Raw genomic sequence first — 25,807 nt, 5'->3', positions numbered from 1 at the left:
TTTGTTTAACTTCCAAAATCTTTTATTTATTTTTATTTCTGAACGTATTATTTTTATTTCTATATCAAATACTAATTGGATTAAATATGGGCATTTATTTAAAAAATATAAATAAGGCAAAAGGTTTAGAATTTTTAATATTTTCTGGAATTGGACTGTGAAACGAGTTCAGTCCAATAATTTCAATGGAATATCTGGAATGGTGGAACAGAGATATCTTTTTGCACCTCCATTATTTATTTCTGCACCATTATAAATATAAAAAATATATAATTTTAAAAAATAATTTTAGATTTTGTAATTTAGAAATATTTTTAATTTCCATATTATAATCTATAAATAATTTTTAACATTAAATTTTTTCTGAATGACTATTTATAAATTAATAAAAAATTATTAATTATGTAATCGGATAGTTTTATGGATTATATAATTTATATTTCAAAGCTATTTTAAAGTTTTAATTTTAATTTGATGTACATCTTTATTCACGTGATCGTTATATTAATTTATTTTTTTAATATATTTTAAATTATTATTACAAATATATTTGTATATATAATTTAGATATAACAACTATGGTGTACATTTATTATACAAGTTGATCTTATGCTATTTTATTTGTTGAAATTTAGCCTATAATATAATTTTGGTATGTGAAATGTGAATGGTTATCGTATTAATCTTTAGAATGTAAAAAAAAAAGCAAAATAAATATGTACAATGTCAAATAACTAGTGTTACTAATCCGTGCATCGCACGAGGAAGAAATAGAGATATAATTATTAGGTACAATTATTGATGAAGTATTATTATTATCATTATATTAATAATATTTTATATTATATTTTTGACTTTTTTTATGGTATTTTTTGGGGTTTTTTTTATTAAAGTTTCTTACTTTTATCATTTATGTCGATTGTTTTCATCTCTTTATCGGTTTATTTCTTCTATTGTTTTTCATATTGTTGTTTCTGTATTTGTTGCAACATAAAAAATTCTTTTTTTATTTTCTTATAAAAAATTGATTGCTTTTGATGTTTCTATTGATATAAAAAATAACTTAAGATTTAAACTATATTATAAAAGTAAAATAAAAAATTAATGTTGTAAGTGAAATCTGAAAAATAAATAAAAGTGAAATCATAAAACAGTTATTTTATGTATATGACATTTTATGGTCAGAACAAATACCACAAAGAAAACCATAAATAAAGAGTGTAATAAATATAAACATAATAAATTAAAAATAAAATAAAAAAAATAAAAAACATTCATGTAAACATTAATATGAAAGCAGTTATCACCAACGTATCGGAAATATACGCGATGTTCTCCTTTAAGATCATAAAAATGACGTAAGTTCTCCCATACATAGGTTATTTCAGGATTCAGCAAATCCATGTTGTACATCACAACATGGGTGTTCCCATTATTATCTGCCAACAGCCAGTGGCCATCAAGTTCATTTTGAAATTCAATAGCAAAAGCGCGATCCACAATACCATACTGTTATTTAAAAATCAAAATAAAAACTGTAAGCAAATCATTGAAGTTTGGAAAATCAAATATAATAACATAACCAAGAAAACACATACATCACCCTTAACACTCATTGTCTAGAACATGCCTTTGGTATCCAGTCCAACAATCTCCTTAGCAGTTGCTGTTATCATCTTCATCGTAAATGAAAGGAAGAAATCAAGAGAAGAATATGAAATATGAAAGGACTTATAGCACAAACAATGAAAGAGGATTATGTGTATACAATAATCTCATAAACCACACCTATAAATAACATATTAATATCCAATATGTGAGACTTTTGGGTTTTCCAATTTGCCACCATCCATTCTGACGTTTCATTCTAAACATTTCGAAATTAATTAATATTAATATAATCTTTCATTTCATTTCATATTTTTAGATTTGTAAATATTAATATATTAAAATATTAATTAATATTATAATTGTCAGTAGTTGCCATCAATGTCTTCCTAGTAAATGAAAAGAAGAAATGAACAGAAGAATATGAAAAGACTCACAGCACAAATATTGAAATAGGATTATGGATATATAATAAATAGCATATTAATATGTAAAATGTAAAATATGAGACGTTGAGCTCCCTCAAAGCATTTAAAAATTAATTAATATTATAATTATATTTCATATATTTGACATTTTTAAATTTTAATATAATAATATATATAAGTATAAGTTATATATAAAATAAACTCATATAATATAATATATTAATACATTGATTAGTATTAATTTATAATATATAATATATATATATATATATATAATATTAATATATTAATATATATATATATAAAGATTTATATGTAGATAATTATTGAATAAATATTTATATATACATAAATATAAATATATAAAATATATATATATATATATATATATTAACAAATACATGTATAATTATTTATACATTATATTACTACGGATGAAAATATCCGGATGAGAGAGAGAAAAAAAAAAGTGAGTTTTAAGAATTGGTACGTGGCAAGCTTTGGTAGGTCCAGGTGTCATGTGGTAATTGGTGAAGCTTTGGTCAATTTTCTTCTTTGGGTAAATTTCTTTTTCAATTTTTTTCCAAAAAATTGAGGTTGTGACATGTGTCAAAATATGACTGTTTCTGCTCCCTCAATTCTGATTATTTTACAGTTCATTATAAATTAAGTATAAATGCAGTTCAAATAGAAGTCTTTTTTGTGATAGTGTCCACATTCAACTTTCCACTTGGCAACCCAATTTAAACACAGTTCGGGTAAGGCAAAGGCAGATACTTTTTTGTACATTAGTGCATTATAAACTTCATCCAAAAAATCAGGTTACATTATACAGATATGAAAACATTGATCAATGTGCACTGCTCCCATAAAGCATAATATTATGATGTCCTACTTAATATCCTACTTAATATAACGTTTCTATATATATTATGATGTCCTACTTAAGGTAATAATTTATACGTTAAAGTATTCTAAAATATACACTATATTAATTTTAATAATTTTCATTTTCATTTGTAAGAGTTAAGAGAAAGGTGGGTGGTCAAGAAGTCAACATAGTCGCCGTTTGTGGAAGTGGCGTTCTGCAATGAATTTATTGAAATTTTTTATTTAAGTAAGACATTAAATAACTTATATTTGTATTTATTTGAGATTTTGAATAATTAAATAATAAATTCCTAAAAGAAATGTAATTAATTCTATTTCTATAAGCAACACTTTAATAATTTGTCTTTTTCATCAAAGAAATTTGTGGAAGTGGCGTTCTGTAGTGTATATAGTCGCCGTTTGTGGAAGTGGCGTTCTGTAGTGTATATAGTTGCCGTTTGTGGAAGTGGCGTTCTGTAGTGTACATAGTCGCCGTTTATGGAAGTGGCGTTCTGCAGTGTACATAGTCGCCGTTTGTGGAAGTGGCGTTCTGCAGTGTACATAGTCGCCGTTTGTGGAAGTGGCGTTCTACAGTGTACATAGTCGCCGTTTGTGGAAGTGGCGTTCTGCAGTGTACATAGTCGCCGTTTGAGAAAGTGGCGTTCTGCAGTGTACATAGTCGCCGTTTGTGGAAGTGACGTTCTGCAGTGTACATAGTCGCCGTTTGTGGAAGTGGCGTTCTGCAGTGTACATAGTCGCCGTTTGTGGAATTGGCGTTCTGCAGTGTACATAGTCGCCGTTTGTGGAAGTGGCGTTCTGCAGTGTACATAGTCGCCGTTTGTGGAAGTGGCGTTCTGCAGTGTACATAGTCGCCGTTTGTGGAAGTGGCGTTCTGCAGTGTACATAGTCGCCGTTTGTGGAAGTGGCGTTCTGTAGTGTATTTATTGAAATTTTTTATTTAAGACATTAAATAACTTAGATTTGTATTTATTTGAGATTTTGAATAATTATATAATAAATTCCTAAAAGAAATGTAATTAATTCTATTTCTATAAGCAACACTTTAATAATTTGTCTTCTTCATCAAAGAAATTTGTGAAAGTGACGTTCTGCAATGTACATAATCGCCGTTTGTGGAAGTGGCGTTCTGCAGTGTATTTATTGAAATTTTTTATTTAAGTAAGACATTAAATAACTTTGATTTGTATTTATTTGAGATTTTGAATAATTAAATAATAAATTCCTAAAAGAAATGTAATTAATTCTATTTCTATAAGCAACACTTTAATAATTTGTCTTTTTCATCAAAGAAATTTGTGGAAGTGGCGTTCTGCAGTGTACATAGTCGCCGTTTGTGGAAGTGGCGTTCTGCAGTGTACATAGTCGTCGTTTGTGGAAGTGACATTCTGCAGTATACATAATCGATTGACGCCAGGTTGGTGTCATCGCCGTGTTAGATAACGGAAGATCAGGTGGTCTGGCATCGTCGCAATTCTGATTATTTTACAGTCCATTATAAATTAAGTATAAATGCAGTTCAAATAGAAGTCTTTTTTGTGATAGTGTCCACATTCAACTTTCCACTTGGCAACCCAATTTAAACACAGTTCGGGTAAGGCAAAGGCAGATACATTTTTGTACATCAGTGCATTATAAACTTCATCCAAAAAATCAGGTTACATTATACAAATATGAAAACATTGATCAATGTGCACTGCTCCCATAAAGCATAATATTATGATGTCCTACTTAATATCCTACTTAATATAACGTTTCTATATATATTATGATGTCCTACTTAAGGTAATAATTTATACGTTAAAGTATTCTAAAATATACACTATATTAATTTTAATTTTAATTTTCATTTGTAAGAGTTAAGAGAAAGGTGGGTGGTCAAGAAGTCAACATAGTCGTCGTTTGTGGAAGTGGCGTTCTGCAGTGTACATAGTCACCGTTTGTGGAAGTGACGTTCTATTGTTCTCGACATCAACCAAAAACCAATTTGATTCGAGTTCATTGCCAAACTGGATGGCAAAAGCTCGATCAACTAAACCATGATCCTTTACCAAAGAAAATACATGTTACATTTCGTTAATAGTAATCTAAAATATAAAATAACCAAATAATAATAAAACATAGCATACCTCGTTTAAGATGTTCATTGTGTGAAACTTTCCCTTAGAATCCATTGTGAAGATATCATCCAAATTCGGGAAATTTTCTATTTCTGGTACTATAACCGAGACAATAGAATCATAAAACACTGCATATAAAATATAGTTAAAAAATAAAAAAAGGAGAAAGAAAAGAACCTATTCGGTTGCATGACCTTGCTTGAGAAAGGGGGCAGGATGAGTGGTGGACGTTTGCCATAATAGATGAACGCACCAAAAAAATACCTAAAGAAGAGAATGGTTACAATGGAAAACTATTTTGCAAATGCACCAAAAAACGACAGAAAATGCACCAAAAAATTGAAAGAAATGATAAAAGTATCACCTTTTATGTTCGAAGCAGATCAATGTTTGAAACCTTAATGAGAAAACCCAAGAACAACGAAAAGCATAAGAAACATAGAATAAAAAATCATCATTTGCGAATAAAAAATACATCAAAACCCAACAAAAGTGAAAAGAAATGATTAAAGAATCTCCTGTTTTTCGGCAAATGAAAAGAGGAAATGAGATATGAATGGGTCTTTGCGCCTATATATTCTCAAAAACCAATCTTGATAACCATTTCAAAATTTCAAAATTCAAAAATCGCGCCAAGTGAAAAATACCTTAAGAAGAGATTTGTAGTGATGGTAAGACAATGAGCAGAAGGTGTGCAGTTGCCAAATCGGTGAAAGAGAAGGGGAAAGTAGAAGAGAGTAAGGGTTTAGTGTGTGGAGGGAATGAAGAGAGTGAGAGGCGTGGTGTGCAGAGAGTCTGAGAGAGAGAGAATGCAGAGGGTCAGAGTGAAAAGGTGAATATGGGGTGGGTTTATGTGCTACGTGTCGTGCATTTAGAGAGCCAAGATGATGTGCCCTGAGAGTGACACGTGGAAACAATTCCCTTTGTGGTAAAAAATGTTTTTGAATTTTTTTTTCCAAAAATTTAAGGTTGTGACACGTGTCTAAACAGACCTGTTTGTGCTCCCTCAATTGTTATATATATATATATATAAATATGCTGAGGCAAACGAAACACTTCAAAGATTTATTATTTACTTTATAAATTCTACATTTACACTATTTCCAATTTTTTTTTCTTAAATTATAGAGGATTTGATTGACTTTTGTCCATACTTATTTCGGGAAGAAGAAATAAAATGAGCTTTTCATCAGTATTATAAATGTTCTTTCATACATAATTTATGAACATTTTTTTTTAAACTTAAATATAGATTAATTTTAACTTAAAAACAATTTAAATATTTATTTTTATTCTTTTATCCTAAATGCTTATGACCCGATCCTTTCGCATTTCTTCATGTATTGAATATGCTTTGTATAAAAAAAATATTGCAAAAATGCAGAAATAGAAAAAATATAACATGTTTTTTTTTAAATAAATAACATTAATTAAGTTGCTTCAAAAACCAGGTTTCTATTTTTTAAAATAAATTTATAAATAACAAGATTTTTTTATAAAAAAAAAGAAATTAATAAAGTTTTAAACAAACATAGCTGTTGCCTCAAATAGCGGAAAAGGTTTAGCAATTAGTTTGGATTTTGAATTTTCTTATTCGCTAATCCAAACACTGCAATTTTGCTATAAATAAACTCATGCCAAAATTTGTTTGTGTTGCATGTTTTTTTCCTAAGTGATGAATCAGAGAAAAGAAAATCAAGAAAGAGAGAAAAGATGGTGGTGGACGCCGTAAGGAACCTGCTGCAGATGTCAACATCAAGTGTTCCGCCACCGGCGGCGTCTCCCTCCAAGCCATGGACTCCTCCCACACGGTAATCACCGTCCTCCTCCTCCCCAACGTCTTCACCTTCCTCCAAGATTACGACTTCTTTTCAACACATGTTCGTCATTATCATTTTTTTTTTTCAATTACGATAAAGATTTATGTGTTTAAGATTTTTTTAAAATGTTTATTTCAACACCGTGCTCCACTGTACAACCAATAAATATTAACATTTTAATTATTTAAAAAATTCATAATTTTGTTAATTTTGAAAAAAATTATAACTTTTACTTTTTTGCGTGTATTTTCATTAAAGGTTTTTTTTTCTATTGTATATATTATTATTTATTGTAGTTGTAGGGTGGAGCACGGTTGTCAAAGGAACTCGTTTCTTACATGTAATTCAAGATATTTGAATATGGGATGAAGCTGATGGTGATAGAGTTTTACTTTACAAGATATCTGAGTATGGTATTTCTTACACCACCATTGTGAAGATGACTTCTCTTGACCATGCAAGAATTATAACAATGGTTTGCTTCTAAGAACCCTACCCTCACTAGTATAAAATATGTAATCTACAACTCTCTATTTGTTATTTTGTGATTTCTTTTTTTTTTTAAAACTGAATTTTAAATTTTGAATTTTAAATTTTGAAATTTTGAAATTTTGAAATTTTGAAATTTTGAATTTTGAATTTTAAATTTTAAATTTTGAATTTTGAATTATGAATTATGAAGTATGAAGTAATTGTAAACATAAATCAAAGTATTTTTCTTCTTTATTTATAAAAACTTATATTTTGTCAATATAATTCAAAATTGCAGTTTGGGAGTCGTGAGTTATTCAACCAAACATTTTTCTTCAAATCCCAATTTTTTCCCTTTCTTCTCTTTCCACAACGTCATTAAACATAGGATTTAAGAAGTGAACCATTTTCCCCAAAAGTGTAACGGTGTGTAATGATACATAAAAGAAGAAGAAAAAGAAAGTTTCATGCTTTCATTCTTCTTAGGTATGCACATTCTCTTCTTCACTTTACCAACTTCTTTGTTACACTTTTTATGATTATATATTATTTATCATTATATTTATTTGTCTCTCATTTCTCTTCTTTTTTCTCTGCAAATTTGTTATTTTTTTTGTAAAATTTGTTCTTTTGTATCTTCGTACACTTTTTTTCCTCTCTTCTTCATTCTCCTTGTGTGTGTTATCGTGTCAATATTATGCGAGTACACAACTTTTTCACTTTTTAGAATTTTAAATTATTAATCATTCTTTTAAAACGCTTGCTTTTTTAGTCTTTGTATTTTCTTTCCAATCTTCGTTTGGTCAAAATCTATAAACATTGATTAATTGTTGGATCCGAAAAAGAATAAATAAAAGACACCTGTAAAAAAAAAAAGGTAAAGTGTTTAGAATAAAAAAGTAAAAATGATATTTTGCAATTTATTATTATTATTTGTGTATTTTTGCTAATCCAAACACTATAATTTTGCTATATAAATTCTAAATAAACTCATTTTAAGCCTTGTTTGTGTTGCATGTGTCTTTTCCTAAGTGAAAGAAAAAAAAATCAAGAAAGAGGGAAGAAGATGGTGGTGGACGCTGTAAGGGACCTACTGCTCTGCCACCGGCAGCTTCTCCCTCTAAGCCATGGATTCCTCCCACGGCCATCGCCGCCTTCCTCCTCCTTCCCAACATCGTCACCTTCCTCTCCGAAAGTCCTAGTGCGACTTCTTTTCGACACTTGTTCTTCATTATCCTTTTCTTTCTCAATTAAACGATAAAGATTTATGTGTTTAAGGTTTCTTAAAATGTTTATTTGACAACCGTGTTCCACCATACAACCCAATAAATATTAACATTTTAGTTACTTATAGAAATTCATAATTTTGTTAATTTTGAAAAAAATTGTAACTTTTTACTTTTTGCGTGTATTTTCATTAAAGTTTTTTTTTCTATTGTATATATTAATATTTATTGTGGTTGTAGGGTGGAGCACGGTTGTCAAAGGAACTCGTTTCTTACAATGCAAGACAAGATATTTGAGCGTGGGATGAAGCTGATGGTGATAGAGTCTTACTTTGAAAGATATTTGAGTATGGTATTTCTTACAACACCATTGTGAAGATGTCTTCTATTGACTATGCAAGAATTATGACATTGGTTTGCTTCCAAGAACCCTACCCTCACTAGTACAAAATACGTAATCTACGATTCTCTATAAAGATCAGATCGTTTGTAAAGAACTCTCGTAATAAGAGAGGTGGTTACATTTTTGTAGTTTTTTGCAAATTTTCGCTATTTTTAACAATGGTTCCCATCTGAAACGTCATTATACGTGTTTTTAAATTAATGTGAAATTGCGATGGTTCTAGTGAGTTGTCTTTATATATCCTCCTGGAAATTTTTTTCCACGTGGGCTCCCTACACTCTCACTCTCTTCACTTCATCTTCTTCCTCTCTCTCCCTTCAACTTTCTCACTCCCATCTCCCTTCTTTCTCTCACTCTGCATCACACCACCCACATCCCCATCACACATAACCCTCTGCGGAGGTGCGATGCAGAGTGAGAGAAAGAGGGTAAGTGAGAGCGAGGAAGGTGAAGAGAGTGAGAGGAAGAAGATGGAGAATGGAGAGTGAGAAAGTATAGGGAGACCACGCGAAAAAAAAAAGTTTTCCAAGAGGATATATAACGACGATTCACTAGGAAGGAGTTTCACATTAAAAACATATAACAACAATTCAGAATGGTTAAAAATAGTGAAAATTTACACAAAAAAAAACTACAAAAATGTCACTGCCTCTCTTATTACGACAGTTCTTTCCAAACTATTTTTATAGGGAGTCGTAGATTACATATTTTATACTAGTGCAATTTAGAATGAACATATTTTTTCACTAATATATTGCAAAAGGTGAATATCATATTGCAAATTTCTTCAAATATCTTTGTTTTGAACGTTAAATAAATTCATCTATGTTTGAAAGGTAACTTTTTAAATTGATATTTATTTATGAATTTAAGGAAGAATTTGTTAAATAAATTATAATGTGGTAGGAACTAAGTTTGGAGTTGTTTCATCTCATCGCTTGATTCATTGAAGTGGGCTTATTATTTTGTTATTATTTTTTATGTAATAGGAAGTATACTAGTATTTATAGTTTGGTATTGATGTATTGCCAATAAATTAGGCTTCAGATTAATAAAATAAACATTCTCTAAATATATAGGTTAAATGTTGTCTATCACTTAAATTATTTAATTTTATAAATATTATTAAAACGAAATTTAAATTTAGGATATTATTAATCTAACTTAACTATTCTCATTATTTTTATTGATATGATGAAATATATATTTATTTATTTTACAATAAAACTAAAGGTAATTGTACTTAACTATCTTTTTATCTTTTCAAATGAACTTCGTATTTAAATATTTTTATTTGTAAAATTATGATCATGTATTGTTAACATGTGAAATATACTAGTATACCTAATTATAATGTCATCTTGAATTATATCCTTGATTTTATGATATTGTTTCCTTGTAAGTGTAATTAAGTTAACTCTTATATAGCACAAATACGGATACGGATACGAATACGGATACAGATATAGAAATACGTATAATTTTTAAAATGTATGACACAAAGACACAAATTTATATATTATATAGTTATGAATTATATAAATTTAAGTTTTTAGAAAATTAATTTATTTCTCATTTTTTAAAATTGTGTTAGAATTCTATATTTTTTTTAATTAAACACTTTACCGATAAGTATCCGTGTCAGTGTTCGATATGTGTGTTCGACACCATTTAAAAGGCGTGTCCGAGTCTCGTATGTTAACTCAGCACAAATATCAAATAATTTATATACTTAGACTAATCAAGCTAGGCTAAATTTATCAATTAGAACCTAAGATTAAATGAGGGATAATTAGTAAAAGAAATACAATTAGGTCAACAAAGTTAAAGAAACTAACCACGGGTGGCAACGGAATAAACGAACAAAACCCGCGAAAGAGCTCAATATACAATTTTAAAAAAAAACAAACTTGATTGTTTTGTGTCATCCCATTGTCATTGGCATTTCTTTGTAGTGTTCTGTGTTGTTGGTAGATGATTGGTGATACATAGATAAGAGGAACAAGAAAGAAAGAAAGAAAGAAAGTGAGAGAGAAGGAGAAGAAAGAAAGGGTAGGAAGATGCTGCTGCAAGCTCGTATGGTGCAAGGTTCAGTCCTGAAGAAGGTGGTAGAGGTCGCAAGGAATGTGGCAGGGGAGAGAGCCAACTTGGTTTTCTCCACCACCGGATTCTCCCTGCAAGCCAACAATGTTGCCATAATGGTAGCCGTCGTTCTCCCCTCCGATGCTTTCGACTATTATCACTGCGACCGCACCATCTCCATCGGCATCAGCCTCGACTCCATGTTCCGGATCTTTCGTGTATCCTCCGATGATGACATCGTCACCATCAAAGCCTTTGACGGGGTGGACTATCTCACCTTCGTCTTCGAAAGCCCCAGTGAGTTTCTTCTCCCTCTCTCTCTCTGTTTCACTTCAAAATTTATGCTTTTCTGAACATTGGTGTGTTGCAGAGCAAGACAAGGTATCTGAGTTTATGACGAAGGATATTGATGTAGTAGACCAAGAGCCGCTTCTGCATATCTCCGAGGCGGAGAACCATGCCATGCTCAAGATGCCTTCTGTTGTGTTTGCAAGAATTTTCAGTGAACTCGCTGATGTTGGGGACAGTGGTTCGTACTACTCTGCTTTTCTTTTTCATGTTTTCTTATGCTTCTTGCTGATTCTTTCACTTTGCAATTGAATTTGTTGTGTCTCTGTTTCATTTTAATTGTAGTTACCATTAAGATTACCGACAAGTCTGCAAAGTTTAGCACTAAAGGAGAACATGGGATTTCAACCATAATCTGCAGGCAGAATCTTGATGTTGACAAGGTAACATTTTTGTGGCCTTCTTGTGTTGAATGCATGCTTATAGTGATCTATGGTAGATTCTTTCATGTGGGTGTGAAATTATGTGTGGATAGCATTCAGCAATTTGAACTGCAGACTGATGGGTTTATGCCATGGATACAGCCTGAGGAAGCAGTTGTGATAGAGATGAATGAGACTGTGAGCGTGACATTTTCATTGAGGTTGATAAATTCTTTCACAAAGACGGCGCCATTGTGTAATACAGTCACCATCAGCTTTGTAAGCGAGATGCCTTCTGTGTTCGAGTACAAAATTGCTGAGACTGGTTATGTTAGATTTTTTTTGCGTCCTAGGGAAGAATAATACTGAACAGGACGAGGTTGAGAAGCAGACAAAACCTGATATACTCTGATGGGATTTCAAATTCGGTTGTAGGATTTCTTATCTGATGAGATTTTGAATTCTGTTGAAGGAGTTCTAAGACATTCTTCAAGATACTTTTTAGCTAATAATTCGAAATTCAGTATTTGTTTTGCATGTGTTTGTGATCTTCTTCCTTTCCACTTTATTTTGCACATTTTGTGGTTCTGAGATATAGTTTTCACAATGGATATTAGATTCTTTATTGAGTACTCTTTTTTATAAATACAAGCATGATCCGAACAGATTTTGCCAGGATTGATGAATGTGGCATATTGTGTGACTAAAAAGCTTTGATGTCAGTGTTCTACTGTCATTTGCTGTAGGGAAAAATGTATCAAAACTATCAAAACTTTTTCTAAACCAAAAACGTATACTTCACTTCAATTTAACTGAACTCTTTCTACAGTTCAAACAAACCAAATTAGATCTTTTAAACTAAACTATTCTATATTTCATTCAACTATTTTTAATTCTTTTTGAAAAAGGTTTAAAGACATATTAAAGTATTCATGCAATGCTAACAAATTGTTTTACTATTCTTATAGTTAAAATCTTAATATAAACTAGAAGCTGTTTACTATTAAAAAAAGTGTAGAAATTGTGTTCACAAAAAGATGCAATTTATCATAAAGAATAAAGAACCATCTACGGATTCCACAAATTTCACCATCAAGACGGATAGAGTGAGGAGCCTCGAGGAATAATATTTACAGGTATTACTGCTATTGCAAAAAAAGAAACAGAACAAATTAGCATATTTACAACCAGCAATGAACAAAATTTACAGGTTATAACACCAGTTTTACACTATTGATATCGAAAATATACCACCTATCAAAGAAAACAGGCACCTTACGATAAACAGGTGAGTTGACAGAATGTAATTAGTAGATAAATAATCTGGAAGCATGACAATAATGCAGTAAAACCATCACCATAAGAATCAGAAAGACACCTGAAAGTGACGTCGTGCGGTGTACATAGTCGCCGTTTGTAGAAGTATTCTAAAGTAGTAATTAAATTAGTATCTATATTATATTATATTGTAAACCCTAAAAATACTTTTAAATTAGTATGTATATTTTATTAATTTTAATTTATAACAGTAAGTCCTTAAAATGCTTTTAAATTAATTTTCACTTGACTTATCCATGCAGAAGTTTATTGTAAACTTTAAATTATAATTCCATATTTCATATTATTATAATTATATTTTCTCTTCATGTATTTTAAAAATATACATTATATTAGTTTACAATATTAATTTAAAATATCTACATGAAACGAAACTTGTAAAATAAAATAAATTAAAATCAATTTCCCATGTTAAAATAACAAAAATTGTAATATTAAAATAACAATAATACTGTCCTTGGCAAAAATGTATTTGCCAAATTAAAATCAACACACATTTAACCAAACAAAACATAACTTGAAATATTAAAAGAAACAGAATATTGTCCTTGGTAAAAATATATTTACCAAATTACATTTAGAATAAAAATATATTATGGACTTCTTACAACACTAACAACACCTTAATATCAGTTGGAGTTTCCCCACTCTTAGTCTCAAAGATCAACTTGTCATCTTCATGAAGTGAATGCATCTCACAAAACTGTTTCCATCCACACCCGAATTTAACTGAAGGCTTCGGAGGTGCCCTTATAAGAATTTTGCACTTTACCTCAGTCTTATGTCCATGAAGGACAGTATACTTTAACCTCATTTGTCGAATGTAATTCGCAAAATCAACAGGAAGATCCTGCAAAGAAACATGTGCATATAAATCATTAATAAAGTAATATAAATATAAAGTTAAAGAAAAAAAATATGCAATAAAAAAATTACCAAGTGACTTGAATTGCATTGATAATGGGTTAATATAAGACTGAAATGAACATAGGGACCATCAAAGAGTGGGGCGCGATTCTGGATCCGATCATAAAATTTGTTTACACATGCGGATGTTGATCTACCCTTAAACAAAGTAATCTTAAAAGAATTATTTCCTACATAATCAAAATAAACAACGTGATCACTGGGAAGCCCATAATGTTCCCGAATTTCAGACCAACCTCCAATCAACTTCGGCATATATAGATCCATATTATACTTGACAATGAATCTATTGTTCTCGACATCAACCAAAAACCAATTTGGTCCGAGTTCATTGCCAAACTGGATGGCAAAAGCCTGATCAACTAAACCATGATCCTTTACCAAAGAAAATACATGTTACATTTCGTTAATAGTAATCTAAAATATAAAATTATCAAAATAATAATAAAGCATAGCATACCTCGTTTAAGATGTTCATTGTGTGCAACTTTCCCTTAGAATCCATTGTGAAGATATCATCCAAATTCGGGAAATTTTCTATTTCTGGTACTATAATCGAGACAATAAAATCATAAATCTATATCTATCTATATCATTATCAAAACCCTAAAACCACAAATGAAAAAACCAATAACAAAAACCACATAACAAAAATCTGTAAACAGAAAACAGATGAAGGGAAAACACTGAAAAAATAAAAACTTAAACTGTGAACACATCACACGAATTGAATAATAGAATACACAAATACCTACAAAAATCATCATTTGCGAATAAAAAATACATCAAAACCCAACAAAAATGAAAAGAAATGATTAAAGAATCACCTTTTCTTCGGCAAATGAAAAGAGGAAATGAAATGTGAATGGGTCTTTGCGCCTATATATTCTCGAAAACCAATCTTGATAACCATTTCAAAATTTCAAAATTCAAAAATCGCGCCAAGTGAAAAATACCTTAAAAAAGAGATTTGTAGTGGTGGTAAGGCAATGAGCAGAAAGTGTGCAGTTGCCAAATCGGTGAAAGAGAAGGGGAAAGTAGAAGAGAGAAAGCTCAGAGTTTTGGAGAGAATGGAGAAAGTAAGGGTTTAGTGTGTGGAGGGAATGAAGAGAGTGAGAGGCGTGGTGTGCAAAGAGTCTGAGAGGGAGAGAATGCAGAGGGTCAGAGTGAAAAGGTGAATATGGGGTAGGAGACGTGGTTAATTTTTTATGTGCTACGTGTCGTGCATTTAGAAAGCCACGATGATATACCCTGAGAGTAACACGTGGAAACAATTCCCTTAGTGGTAAAAAATGTTTTTGAATTTTTTTTTCCAAAATTTTGAGGTTGTGACACGTGTCTAAATAGACCTGTTTGTGTTCCTCAATTGTTATATATATATATATATATATATATATATATATATATATATATATATATATATATATATATATATTCTAAACCTAATTTTGTTGTTGTAATTTCGGCTTATTTACACATACTTGTAAGTATTATAACTTAGGTTTTCTATTTACGTTTTTTAAGAAATTTGTTATGTGATTGCAAATTGCACTCTTAATAGTTTCACTAAGATTTTCTTATTTAAGAATCTAATTTAATGATGTTATAGAGACACAAATAATGTTTTACCTTAAAATTTATTAAAAAATATAATTCTTATATAGGTTGCATTAGATGACAAAATACAAATCTCATGATATCAATAAAGAATGTATTAAAGACTATATTATTATTATTATTATTATTCTTATTATTGCTATAACTATGGTTCTCAAATTCATTATGAAATATTACCTAAGGCTTCCAATGAAAAATACTAGACTATCCAGTTTTTGCAAAATTAAATTCACCAATCAATCAAAGTTGAAAAAAAAAAAACTATTTCAAGTTTAAAATATCAACAAGTTGTAGATACGTTTTTTAACATCATGTTAACAAATATAATTTTTTTATCAGCAAATATTACTAATCAATAAGTTAATTTTTGTTAGTGAAAAATTTGAATCCATGATTTTTTTTTTCTTTTTCTATCATTTTTAACACCAATTTTGTTTTATAATAAAAATTTAATAACTCTATATCAGAAGGAATTTAACTATTTACCATAGGTCTCATCAAAGTTCACAAGATTTCATAGATGGCATCCTACAAAATTATATTAATTGTTGTTATCAATGTTTATAAATGTGAATTATTCTTTGTAGGTCCTTAATAAATAAGAAATGGTGTCTTGGTAGGGATAAGAGAAAGGTTAACGGAGAAGGGAAGTTTATTTAAAAAATAGTAAATAAAAAACAGTAGTAGAGTGCAAGCAAAACATATACCCTCCAACAAAAAATAAATAAAATACTAACATGACTCAGATGTGAACTTGTAATGATGATGTAAATGAAAAGCTTAAGTATTTGTGTGCATTATTATACGAATTTTGTATATTATTATTATTATTATTATAAACATAAGTCAATTAAGATAGTATTCCTAAATCACCATTTGAAATATTATTTTTTTCAGAGTTTTATTACTTGATTTTATATAAAAATAATAATCTGAGTAGGTTAAAGAAGATTATGTTTACTACTATGTTTTATTAGTAATAAATAAGTTAAATAAAAAAATATTTCAATTTTTATATTAAATTTGTCTCTTATCATACCATTAACATGTGTCAAAGAGAAATTAATGGTATATATATAAACTAAGATATAACACTTACCATTCTTAAGCCTATTTACTAATCATGAACTTGTAAAATTTATGATACATTCTTTTTTTGTTCTAAGAGACATTGTTGGTGTAATGTAATAAGTCCTTCAATTATGATGTAAGGAATAGAATCAACACCTAATCTAGGTTGTGTTTGGATTGTATAAAAGATTTGAGGGAGTTGATTTGAAGTGATTTGAGAGGAAAGTGAGATTGTTTGGATTGAGATATAATAAAGTAGATTTGTAAAAAAAGTTTATTGAAATTTGTGAGTGATAAGATGATTCTATCGAAATTTTGAAAAAGTGTAAGATGTAAATTTACAAACTTATCATTATCTTTAAAAATATTTAAATAATAATAAATTAATTAATTAATTTTTATATTTATTTTTTATAATTAATAGTAATTATTATATAAATAACTATTTTTTATTTTTATTATTATTAATTATTAATACTTATTTTTATTAATAATATTATTAAATATTTGATATAAATAAATTATGGATAATTTTGACTTTTAATTTTTAATGATATTATGTTAATTTTTAATAATTATAAAAAATATATTTAATATAATATATTTTTAGTTCTACTTTTCTCACAAATCTTTGCATATATGCAAAGAAAGAAAAATAGAATCTTTTTACATTGATTTCTGAATTTTAATATTATTTTATTTCTTGATTTTCTCACTTTCTATCTTTCTTTCCTTGGAAAAATTCCACTCTTGAAAACAAACAAGTCCCTAATATTTCATCTCAAAGAGGGTCAATTAAGATATTATCATTATCTTGTTTGATTAAGAAAGTGAAATGCATCTCAAATAATATAGTAAGTTAATATATTATTATTATTATATTTTTTAATTAAGCAAGTGAAATAGACCGATAATGGTTAGAAAATGAACATTTAAAACATGTCATTAGTGCCTTTTCACTGCCCAGAGTGTCTTTGAAGCCCAAATTCATTGACCCATAAGAAGCCCGAATAGTAAAATGGATATATTTGGGCCCAAGTCAGTACCACGGACCCTCATACGAGGCAATTTCTCCCTCCACCATATCAATTTCACATGCACCCAATCAGTTCTAGAAAATGACAAAAATATCCCTCCTAAACGACGAAAATAACCTTACACAAAAATGGGAAAAATTATTTTTGAAACTTTTATCTGAAATATTTTGGATTTCAATTTTCGGAACATATTTTTGAATTCTGAGATTTTTTATCCAGAATGTATTTTTAGTTTTGTGTTCAGAATTTTTTTTCTAGCATGTATTTTTTTATTTCTCAATTATAATTATTATTTTGAAAATTTAAAAAATTGATATGGTGGAGGTTAAAATTGATATGGTGCAGGAAGGTAATTTTGGAAATTTAAAAAATTGATATGGTGCAGGAGGGTAGTTTTGAAAATTTAAAAATTGATATGGTGGAGGTTAAAATTGATATGGTGCAGGAAGAATTTGTCCTCTTACGATTGACGGAATTGTGAGTACTTCACTTACTATTAATATATTTGTTTTCTGTTTAGACTGCATAGTTTATAAAATATCTAATAGAAAATATTTTAAATATCATTAATTTTTTAGTTTATAAAAATAGTATCTAATTTAGTTAATATAATAATTAATTATTTTAATTTTTAAAATTGATTTTTATTTAATAATTTTCTTTTGATAAATTTGTGTATGAAACCTTGGTTTAACTTAGTATAACAACCATCTCAGTTTATAAGAATTGACTAAGAAAACTCTTAATTATTTTTAAGTCTTTTGGAAATCTTTGATTTTCAAAGATCGATGTTGATCTCGGTTAAGTCTAGAAAGGAGGTGTTAATATTCAAGGGCTACGTTAAACATAATTATAATAAATGTAGATATTAATGCATTAGCCTAGAAGTACCATTCGAGTGTAATGCTACAAGTCTAAAATCAAGATCTCATTAGATACGTGTGGTATAGGAGTGGCATCACATTGGTTCATCTCAAATAAAGTCTTAAACCGATAAATATACATAATTGTTAGAGAAAAATATGTAGACTTTTGGATCACTTTTCACATCCAAAGTTAAAGGTAATCTTTCTCCCAAAAAAGCTTGGACCAAATTCTTGCTAGTTATAATTATAAAAAGAGCTTTCGGCAACTCATCTCTTCAATTATGTAATATTATATATGCATTATGGTACAAGTTCACACACTTCACTAGTGTACAAAAGAAGACATAAGGAGTCATTTCAACTAAGGACAATACAATACAAGAGAGAAGACTTGAAGTGTGTGAGTGATGCATGCATAGTTGAGAGGGTCATTTCAAGCATGTTTCATGCATGGTGATGAAGGTAGTGCAGTGAGGAAGGTACAAACTACCTTAAATTTGAGTGAGTGAGACAGAACAAGAGGACAAATGGGTACATAGGTTAAACAACCAATTGCTCTGTTTTCTAATACTAACCGACTTTATACCTTACATGAAGCCAAAAATTGGCCGACACAACAAACTCTACTTCACGTTAGTGCTGTTCTACTAGGGAACCTGTTCCTGATCTTACTCTGTTTTCAACAAACCACTACTTCTCTGCACATTCCACAGTCCAGTTGAGTTGAGTGAAGTAACATTGCCATTTGTCTCCAACCCATCAATTACTTACCATCGCAAATTTTCTTTTGGTGTGCAGATTAGAGAGAATCAAATATGTTCGAGAATCTTTCAAAAATATCATTTTTTAAATCATAGATTTGACGGCTCTTATTCAAATGTTTTCACAAGTTTATTTTTCAAAAATCACATTGTTATGAATTTAAGTCTAAGAAATATAATTGTTAGGGTCAATCACCGTATCTATTTGAGATATTGTCCGTTTTGGAGGTCAGTGTTTAGTTTTGTCCTTCAAATGTGTCTTGATTGGTTGAGGGAGAAAGAAGTACATAAACTGTTTTTAAGAGTCTCGACTCCTGAACGATGTGAGACTATATATTTGTGTATCATAACAAGTTCTCTAGTCGACGAGACCACTATTCCGACCTCTAAGTACTTAAACTGCTTTTGGGAGTCTTGACTCCTGAACGATGTGAGACTATATATTTGTGTATCATAACTAATTCTCACGTTGACGAGATCACTATTCCGACCTCAAGTCCAAAAATAGCATCACTAGAATCAATCACCGCATGCGAAATATTATCCATTTTGGAGGTCGATCCTCCATCACGATGTTGTCCTTAAAAGACACCTCGATAAGTTGAGAGAGAAAGAAATATATAAATTGTCTTTGGCCTCGACCCATGATATACCGAAACACACTATTAATTAATTTCTTTATTTACCTATAATCATTTTATCAGTTGATTTTGTAAAATTAAATTAGAGTTAAAATTAACTTCTTAATATATAGTATCATTAGAGTACTTTGGAGTTTTAAAACTAGCAAAAATTTACATTGATATGTATGATCATGTTAATTATTCTTCTTGGTCTTTGTTTGTTTACTTACCTTTCTGTTCCATGTGCTTCTATTGAACTCTTTTTGTATTAAATAAAACTGCTATTAAATAGTTGACAGATATGAAAAAGGTTTGAGTAGCATACATTTTTGGAAATGATATGTAATATGAGAATAGCAGCTTGCAGATCTGTTTGTGTTAAGACAGAAAAGCGTAAAAGAAGAGAATTGCAGGGTGAGAAGAGAACAAGGTTGAGGAAGTGTTGAAGAAGTTGATTATGTGTAAAGACTTTAGTTGTTGATGAGAAATAGGCACTCTTCACGGGATAAACAGTGTCATTAACTATCCTCATAATTTCTCTTTGAATAAGATGCTTCCTTCCACACTCACAATACTATAAGGTCCTACAACATCTTTTCTTCACAAAACAGAGATGCCTCACTATATTTCAATAAACCACACATACAAAAAATCTACAATGTATGTACCTTATAGATCGTAACAAGACTTCCTTATTTATAATAAATATAGATCTCCAACACACTCTTGTTTAAAATCTGACAACTCGTACAGATAAAAGTGTATAATTATAAGTAATTTAATAGTAAATATTGTTCTTTTATAAAAAACTTTTATCTTAAGTATTATTATATAACTTGACATCTCAATTAGGCTGACACCTCAAGTAATAACAATCATCATTTATCACATTAAAAAAATATTATTAAAGAAATAAAAAAAATATGAGAAGATTAAACAAAAATTTATATACTATCAAAAACGATATATAGATAAACTATACTTATTTATAAAATATTTTAAAAACAGACTGGATAGAAACAATAACAAAGAGTTTAGTAAGTCAAATAACTCTTACTATAACATGCTTTAAAGGATTATGATACTATATTCATAAATAAATTTTAAATTTAATTAAATCTTATAAATCTTTTCACTAAATATAACTCCATTTTAGAGAGTAACTATATATCCATTTTCATTTGTGTTTCGTTTAAAAAAAGATAATAGCTGTATCTAGAAAAACACATATATGAATGTCTGGAAATTCGAAACTAGTTGGCATATCTTAATCATATATATGTGAGATGCCAACAATACAAACTATTGTAATATCGAATATTTGAGGGGGGAATTTAAAGTATTGTTTTAAAGCATAGTTACTGGGAGCATTTTTCTTTACAAAAGAAAAAAAAAAGAATATGATGCCTGTGCTTTTTCAAAGAATTAAATATGTGCCAATCTTACCTCCCACCCCTGTTTTTCTACTTTTACTTTCACATTTCTAATGTTTTTGTACCCTTTCTTAATATTACTAATCAAGCAGTTCCTTGGAGAACAATTTGTTCTTAAACACCCTTTAAGATTCTACATTAGAGGTATAAGATGAAGAAAACAATATATAATTCACTGTATGATATAATTTTTTTATCAGAATAAATAAATAATATATAATAAAAAATTAAAATAAAGATAAAGACATATATATATATATATAAATTATGAAAAATTCAATAATTTTATATCAAATGTATTTTTTCTGGTAGTTGAATTGGCTATGTATTGTTTTTTATTACATATTATCTTGATTATCTAATTCAAAAAAGTAATAATAATAAAAGAATGTATTATATGTAATAAATTATTAGTAGTATAATATTTTTGTCCTGCAAATATGACTTTAACAACTTAATGTTAATCTTATGTTAATTTTAGATATAAAAACAATAAAGAACATTTCAACATGTTAATATTTGTAGCAAATTAAATAAGATAATAAAGTAAAAGTGTGAAAAAATAAAATAAAATAGACAAAGATTATATAAAACAAGTTATCATTATAATCTTATCTGAATAAACTTTGAAAATCATACCCAAAATTATTAAATAAAAACTAATTTTAGAGATAAGAAATAATTAGTTATTATAGTAACTAAATTAAAAATTATTTTAAAAATTAAAAAAAATTGGATTTAAATTAGTTTCTATTATTGTTAAATAATTTCTAAATCTACCAATTTAGAAACTATTTAATAATAATAAAAACTAATTTAGAAACCAAAATTTTTTTAGTCTCTAAAATTGATCTTTAATTTAGTCACTATGATAACTAATTAATTTTTATCTATAAAATTAGTTTCTATTTAATAATTTTCTTGTAATCCCAATCCAACAATTAAATTGTAAAAACAATAGATTTTAAAATTTATATTTGTTACTACTATTAATTAAGCAATTTCTTCAAAACAAATATATTCTTTTAAGAGTTTACATTAGGAGGGATGAAAGTAAGAAAAAAAAAACAGTAAACACTTTAAGATATAATAAAAAAAATAGAGAAAAACATCAATAATGAAATAGAGTAATTTTACGCTGATGTTAGTATAAATAATAAATTTGTTAAATATTAAAATAATTACTAATAAGAATAATACAATTAATAATAAAAAATTTATAAAATTTAGAAAAAAATAATAATTATACACTCATAGTATAGAACGATCTTATACAAATATTTAAGAAAAAAAAATCTTCACTGTAGAAAAAAAACACAAAATCATCATATGATATAAATTTATTTATATAGGTTGGAAATCACATAGATAAAACCAATTTATATTCCATAAGTTACCCTCATAGATTTTATAAAATTAAATTGAATTCAAAATTTATTTCTTAAAATTATATCAGAACCATTTAAAATATATATTATTGAACATATAAAATTGAGTTAAACTAAAATTCACTTAATAATATATATAATTGTTCTATCCTAACCTGTTTGATTTCTTAGCGAGATGCGAGTATTCAAATCCTATCCATAAGAGTAATTCAAGATAGTCGGTATTTACACAAATGTCGTGATAAAATTAAATCGGTCATAGGATGATCTCTCCAACCACTCACAACCCCCAACTAATCCATATTCCCAATAGAATTTCCAAAACTTAAATCAAATTCTATATAATTTTTTGTTTGAAGCTAAACCCTAAATCCAAGAAAAATACTCATTTGTATTTGAACACATATTTGTATTTAAACACATAAGTATACTATTATTCTTTGCTGACTCTTTGTTAACCAACGAATAATAACACTCATTGGATGAGAACAATAATATTTTTTTATAAAAAATATTTTTTAATTAATTATCAATGTTTATCATTATGAAACATTGAAGAAAGAGGAATACATAGATCGTACATAAATTAAATATTTATATTCGATAGGTATCCATCATGGAATATATAGACAACTCGACGGGTATCCCTCATCACCTTTATATTCGAGACTCAAAACTTATCACAAGAAAATGAAATTTTATAAGCAAAAAAAAATATATAAATATTGTTGCACAAATATTTTTATATAAAAGTGTCGTAATCTTCTCTTTGAATGGAACAATTATATTGAGATGTCATTGGTATAATGAATAATATATTAGAAATATAATAAAAGATAATTAGATTATTATTATTTTTTATTATATTGAATAGAAGAATATTTAAAATTTTACTCTTACACTCTTGAAAATTAAAATCGTAGATGGGAGTGAACTACATGAATCTGAAACACAAAAAATATTTGACATATAAACAACAATATTTTACAATTGTATATGTAGTTTCTAACTATACAAAAACCATATGGTGGCAGTAAATTCTGAGTAACGCCGTTTCTTTGAATTCTACACCGTTATTCATTGATAGAAATTTAAAGAGTTAAAAAGAATAGCTAGCTAGGTCTACCACCTCCCGCACGTGCGTCAGAATTCCGGTAAAGAAACATTCTTCTGAAACTCAAACGACGGTGACCGTAACGGCGAAGGCGGCAAAGACGGCGGAGATTTCAAGCTCTGGAAGTATCCCCTTATGTCGAGTCCGTCGGCGAAAGGCATCGTGACGTCGTCTCTTGAAGGGATAAACGGCGGCCGCATAACCTCCGTTAGTAGGTCCCACTTAACGCCTCTGAAGAACTCGTGCTCCTTGATCTCGGTGGCGCCGCGAACATAACCCAAACGCTTGGAAGGGTCCTTTTCGAGCAGCTGAGAGATTAGGTCCGTCAACGCTGTTTTCTTCCCAACAAACTCCGGCGTCTTCAACAACACGTTGCGAAACGTTTCCTTGCGATTCTTCCCCTTGAACGGCGTCGTTCCGTAGACCATCTCGTGGGCGAGGACGCCGAGGGCCCACCAGTCGACGGCGAAGCCGTGCCCCTCGTCTCGGAGGACCTCCGGCGCGATGTACTCCTCGGTGCCCACGAACGACTTCGAGCGCTCGAAGCTCAGCGCGGCGCGGCGAGCGGCGGGGGTGACTCGGGCGGACTTGGGGGCCTTGGCGAGTGGTGCCCAGCGGAAGTTGCGGCGGGGTTTGCGTGGAGCGGTGTCGGGAATGTGGGATTTGGAGGGAGAGGTGTTGGTTTTGGTGGGAGAGAGGGTTCGGGAGAGGTCGAAGTCGGTGAGGGTGACGTGGCCGGATTGTTGGATGAGGACGTTTTCGGGTTTGAGGTCGCGGTATGCGATGTGCATGGAGTGGAGGTGGTGGAGGGCGCAGAGGATCTCGGCGAGGTAGAAGCGGACGACGGCGGGGGAGAATACGTGGTCTGTTTGGCGGTAGCGGAGGTGGTTGAGGTCGCCGCCGGGGCAGTAGGGGACTGCCCAGCCCATTAAGTTGTTGGACTCGAAGGAACCCAATAGGGTGGGGAGGAAGGGGTGCGATAAGCGAGAGAGAACGGTGAGTTCCCAGTGGGCGCGGCGAGCGCCGTCGTGGAGGGATGCTGATTTGTCAACGACTTTGAGTGCCACATGGTGGGAGTTGTGTTGCACGAGAAACACGGTGCCCATGGCTCCTTTGCCTAAAACTTTCAGTGCCTTAAGGTTGTTCAGGTCAAGTTCCTCTGCCATTTCGTTAAGAGAGAGAGAGAGATGGAACAACCTCGTTTGTTTTTGTTTGATCCACCCTTGCTGCTGCCATTAGCCTTTTATAATAATGTTGTTGTACTGTTGTATGCGGATTTACTTTTGTTTCTTCTGTGCACTACACTGTTCTCTAATGTTACTCCCATCACAACCTTTTTTAATCATTAATTCTTTATTTAGTGATCATTGTTATGGTAAGAAGGTGATCCAGGACAACAACAACATTCAAATGTAAATGTATGAATCTAAATGTTATGTAACTACTTTTACATTTGTTTTCTGAAATAAACAATCTGCTATTTATTCCGTCGAAGTTCGGGATTAGAGTGTGATTATAATTGTTATAGAGTGGTTTTTAGGCATTTCGGACTAAAGAACGATTGTCTTGCTTTTTTTCTTCAGTCAGTTTTTGTCGTTTTTAGCTTTTTGTTTTTTCTTCCTTCTCTCGGTTGTTTGGTAGTACAACTGGAATGATGGAATGATATCTGTAAAAGGTACTTCGACAATCAAGTCAGTCAGGATGTCGACACTCAATTATCAGAGTACTGTAAATAATGACATAACGTACCTGATTCTTGGGATATGTTCTATTTAATTATCTTAATGGATTTTCGTTGGTGGGTCAAATTAGGAGATTGGTTCAGGTTTAAGAAAATGCTAAACGACTCTTAATTATGAATTAACCTTCCTGACTT

General features: G+C 29.9%; 2 protein-coding genes across 2 annotated transcripts; one reads left to right on the top strand and one right to left on the bottom strand.

Moving 5' to 3' along the window:
• The first annotated feature begins 10,915 nt into the window (after positions 1-10,915).
• On the top strand, positions 10,916-12,293 carry LOC137817052 (proliferating cell nuclear antigen-like). The gene is made up of 4 exons (XM_068620268.1): positions 10,916-11,343; positions 11,417-11,575; positions 11,680-11,777; positions 11,919-12,293. Exons 1-4 carry the CDS (start codon positions 11,025-11,027, stop codon positions 12,117-12,119), a joined length of 777 nt encoding a protein of 258 aa, XP_068476369.1. The 5' UTR covers positions 10,916-11,024; the 3' UTR covers positions 12,120-12,293.
• Positions 12,294-23,762: 11,469 nt separating this feature from the next.
• On the bottom strand, positions 23,763-25,419 carry LOC137817049 (serine/threonine-protein kinase UCNL-like). Its single transcript, XM_068620264.1, has one exon. The coding sequence runs from the start codon at positions 25,095-25,097 to the stop codon at positions 23,961-23,963; it is 1,137 nt and encodes a 378-aa protein (XP_068476365.1). The 5' UTR covers positions 25,098-25,419; the 3' UTR covers positions 23,763-23,960.
• Between the last annotated feature and the right edge of the window lie 388 nt (positions 25,420-25,807).

The sequence above is a fragment of the Phaseolus vulgaris genome, unplaced genomic scaffold (assembly GCF_000499845.2).
Source record: "Phaseolus vulgaris cultivar G19833 unplaced genomic scaffold, P. vulgaris v2.0 scaffold_15, whole genome shotgun sequence".
NCBI lineage: Eukaryota > Viridiplantae > Streptophyta > Magnoliopsida > Fabales > Fabaceae > Phaseolus > Phaseolus vulgaris.
The sequence above is the reverse complement of the archived record's forward strand: the minus strand, read 5'-3'. Positions and strand labels throughout refer to the sequence as shown.